General features: G+C 47.8%; 1 protein-coding gene across 1 annotated transcript in view; it reads left to right on the top strand.

Annotated features, from left to right (window-relative positions):
- LOC118390945 (ceramide synthase-like) overlaps nucleotides 1-2,534 on the top strand; it is a 34,205-nt gene extending 31,671 nt beyond the window's left edge. The window contains exon 5 of the mRNA XM_035781808.2: nucleotides 684-2,534. Coding sequence (XP_035637701.1) covers nucleotides 684-1,004 — 321 coding nt within the window. The 3' untranslated portion in view covers nucleotides 1,005-2,534. The remainder of the gene's footprint in view (nucleotides 1-683) is intronic.
- Nucleotides 2,535-3,002: the final 468 nt, after the last annotated feature.

Genomic DNA, 3,002 nt, shown 5'->3' on the forward strand with positions numbered 1-3,002 from the left:
GTGGAAGAATGGTGTTGCATCCCTCCAATAAAGTTCCAGACACTTGTAGAATCTATGCCACGGTGTGTTGAAGCTGATCTGAAAGCTTTGGCGGCTCATGGTGGCCACGCCCTATTAAGACGCTTTATGTTGATGTTTCCTTTATTTTGGCAGGTACCTGTATGTACTTGTATCCATACAGATACTCACTAAATAAACACTCCTGGTTTATGTTTCACTAAAAGAGCAAAGAGCAGTGAGCCTGCTTGGTCTTCAGCTCACTTTCTGCTGACTTCTGACTTCATTCAGTAGGGCCACTCTCTGCGCTCTTGCTTAGTGTCCTCTGGTGGACTGGATGGGTACTGCAGAGCCACTGTCAAAACACACAAGACCACACATGGGCACTGTTAGAATGCCTCCTTCGCTTCCTGTAATAGTGTATCTATCAACAGATCTACCATGATGCATGGGTACCACTTCATAGCTTTCACCAGTCCAGTCTTCAGATCAGTGATTACATCATGGAAGGAAGAATGTATTTTCAAAGTATTCGAACAGGTCCAGGGATTCCAGCCCAGTTTTGCTCACTTAGAATTTCAAGACTGTTTGACCATATAATGACCTTTTTTCTCTCTCTTTGTCTCCTTTCAATATTCTCCCAACACATCTCTCCCTCCATCCTCCTCTCCTATCGTTTCTCACAGCTGGGTCTGCAGGACTGCTGGATCCATAAGGCCAATGGGGGCATGGTGTTGCTCAGCTTCTTCCTGTGTCGAATCGCCCTCTTTCCCTACATGTACTGGGTCTACGGCCGCCACTACGGCATCCCTGTCTACGGCGTGCCGTTCCACCTGACACTGTCGGTCAACCTGGGCAGCCTGTGTATCCTGGCACCGCAGGTCTACTGGTTCGTGCTGCTCTGCCGCAAGGGCTGGCGGCTCTACCAGCGCCAGTGTCACTCCTCCCCCCTGCCCCCACCTAGCCCCCCCTCCCTCACGGACAACCAACCCAAGGGAAACCATTAGAGCTGGAGAGCTCACTCCGTCACCATCGCGCTCTCTCTGTTCTTTCTCGGTTCTCTCTACTCTATATGCGCTCGAGTCACACAAAAATGAACCACCATCGACTACTACTTACTACTTCTACTGCAGAAGCACTTCGGCTACATACCACAGTCTCCACAAAACTACTACCGTTACTACTATGATTCCACTAGTACTGCTACTGCTCCTCCTCCCCCTGAGCCCCCACCCATGTTTCCCTTTTGCTTCTATACTACTGATCGCTCCATGCCCAGTCCAAGCTCTACTCAAATTTTTGTGTGTGCTTGGTTTAGAGTGACTGGACAGGGGTTATATTTGTAGTGCTACACTGGAGTTTCCCTAAAATATATGAAGAAGACCGAGAATGGAGGTCCTGGCTTTTGTCGGAGGGGGGGTGGGGGTCCTGATACACTCCCCCGGCCCCTCCACTTCATCTATTACTTGCTCTGCTGATTGGAAGATCAGTTAGTGTAGATGAATGTGTATGTAGAATTTGTTGATTTATTTTGTTTTGTCAATGGGTTTTATGTCAAGTCCTGAAGATTCACATTTTATGAAGTGTTTGTCCACCCACCCAGTCCTCATCTTTAAAAGACCGCCGGCGGGAGAGGAGGAGGAGCGGGAAAGGGGACTTGGCATGGAGATAGTAATGGTGACAAGGCTGGGTGGTGGGTGGAGGGGTGGAATGGGATGGGGTGTTTACAAACTGAGAGGTACGGGTGTCACCTCATCTACATTTGAAGGAGAAAATGAGAAAGAAATGTTTGCACCAAGCTCTTTGCACCAGCATAGCTACACAAAAACCCATTTAATGTGATTGGATTGTGGAACTCCACCCTCCTTTATCCACCTCAGCGCCTCCCCATTGTCCCGTTTCCTCATTCACAGTTCTCCATGGCTGCCGCCGCTGGCCAATCGGTGTGCCTGCAGCGCGCCCGTCTTCCTCCTTTGTTGTTTACGGCCCAACAGGGTTCTGTGTGCTGCCCTGCTGCGTCTGTTTACATGAATTCTCTAAACCCACGCCCCTCAGTGTCACACAGGGTGGGGCATCACAAGCTAGGAGCCTCTCTATATTATGTGCTGTGTCCTCCCTACCGAAAGGGGGTGGCTTAGCAAAAGCTTTGTCCGTATGTTTACATACACAAGACTTCTCTGGGAGCGCTGTAGCAGCATTAGAAGGAATGGGCTCGTTTAGTCCCGGGTTCGACTCCATTGCAACAGCTGAAGCTGCTTTTAATGGGTGGAGACAAGACTTTACGGTCACTCGACGTCAAGTTTGCGGGGTGGGAGTGGTGGGGTGATTCTGTTAGGTCAATGCTGCCCTCTGGCAACAGGAGGTCTGGGGGCCACATGGGAGGGGCTTGTATACCACTGGGCATCCCTTTTAAGGTCATTGTGTTCTCCAGGGACCGGCCCAGTAGGTGCCAGTTGGTGCAATAAAACAGACGGGGTTGAAAATGGCGAGGACAATTTAAAACCCCATGTAGTAGAGATTAACCTGATGTTTAGATTTTTAAAAAAAACAGTAATGTTCCCAGCATGATGCTGGAGCAGGATGATTACACAGCTGCATGCGGCCCTGCTCCAAAATTATACTCTATTTTCAAACAGAAGATTGTCGAATAGAATAAGAAAGGCTTGATGGTGGCGATACACTCATTTCATGTATTCTACTTTTACTCATGATTGCCTTTTTTGGGGATTAATTATGAGTTTTCCCCGACTTGGTTGGCTCCTTAGAACAGGTCAGCAAGCAGGAAACAACCATCGTTTTTTTTTTTTTTAGTAACTGTCCAGTGAAATATCACTTTTAAAAGTTCATAATTCTGTTAACTCGTACCCAAATGTTGACTCATCCTATAGTTGTATTTGTGGCCAAAGCATAAATTGGAGGGAAAAAAACACCTCAAAATTGTATCTAGAGCTGGGACGATAAGCAGAAAATTACTGACATTACCTTCCCTTTACCGAAGCATTTTG

The sequence above is a fragment of the Oncorhynchus keta genome, chromosome 12, assembly GCF_023373465.1.
Source record: "Oncorhynchus keta strain PuntledgeMale-10-30-2019 chromosome 12, Oket_V2, whole genome shotgun sequence".
In the NCBI taxonomy this organism is placed as follows: Eukaryota; Metazoa; Chordata; class Actinopteri; order Salmoniformes; family Salmonidae; genus Oncorhynchus; species Oncorhynchus keta.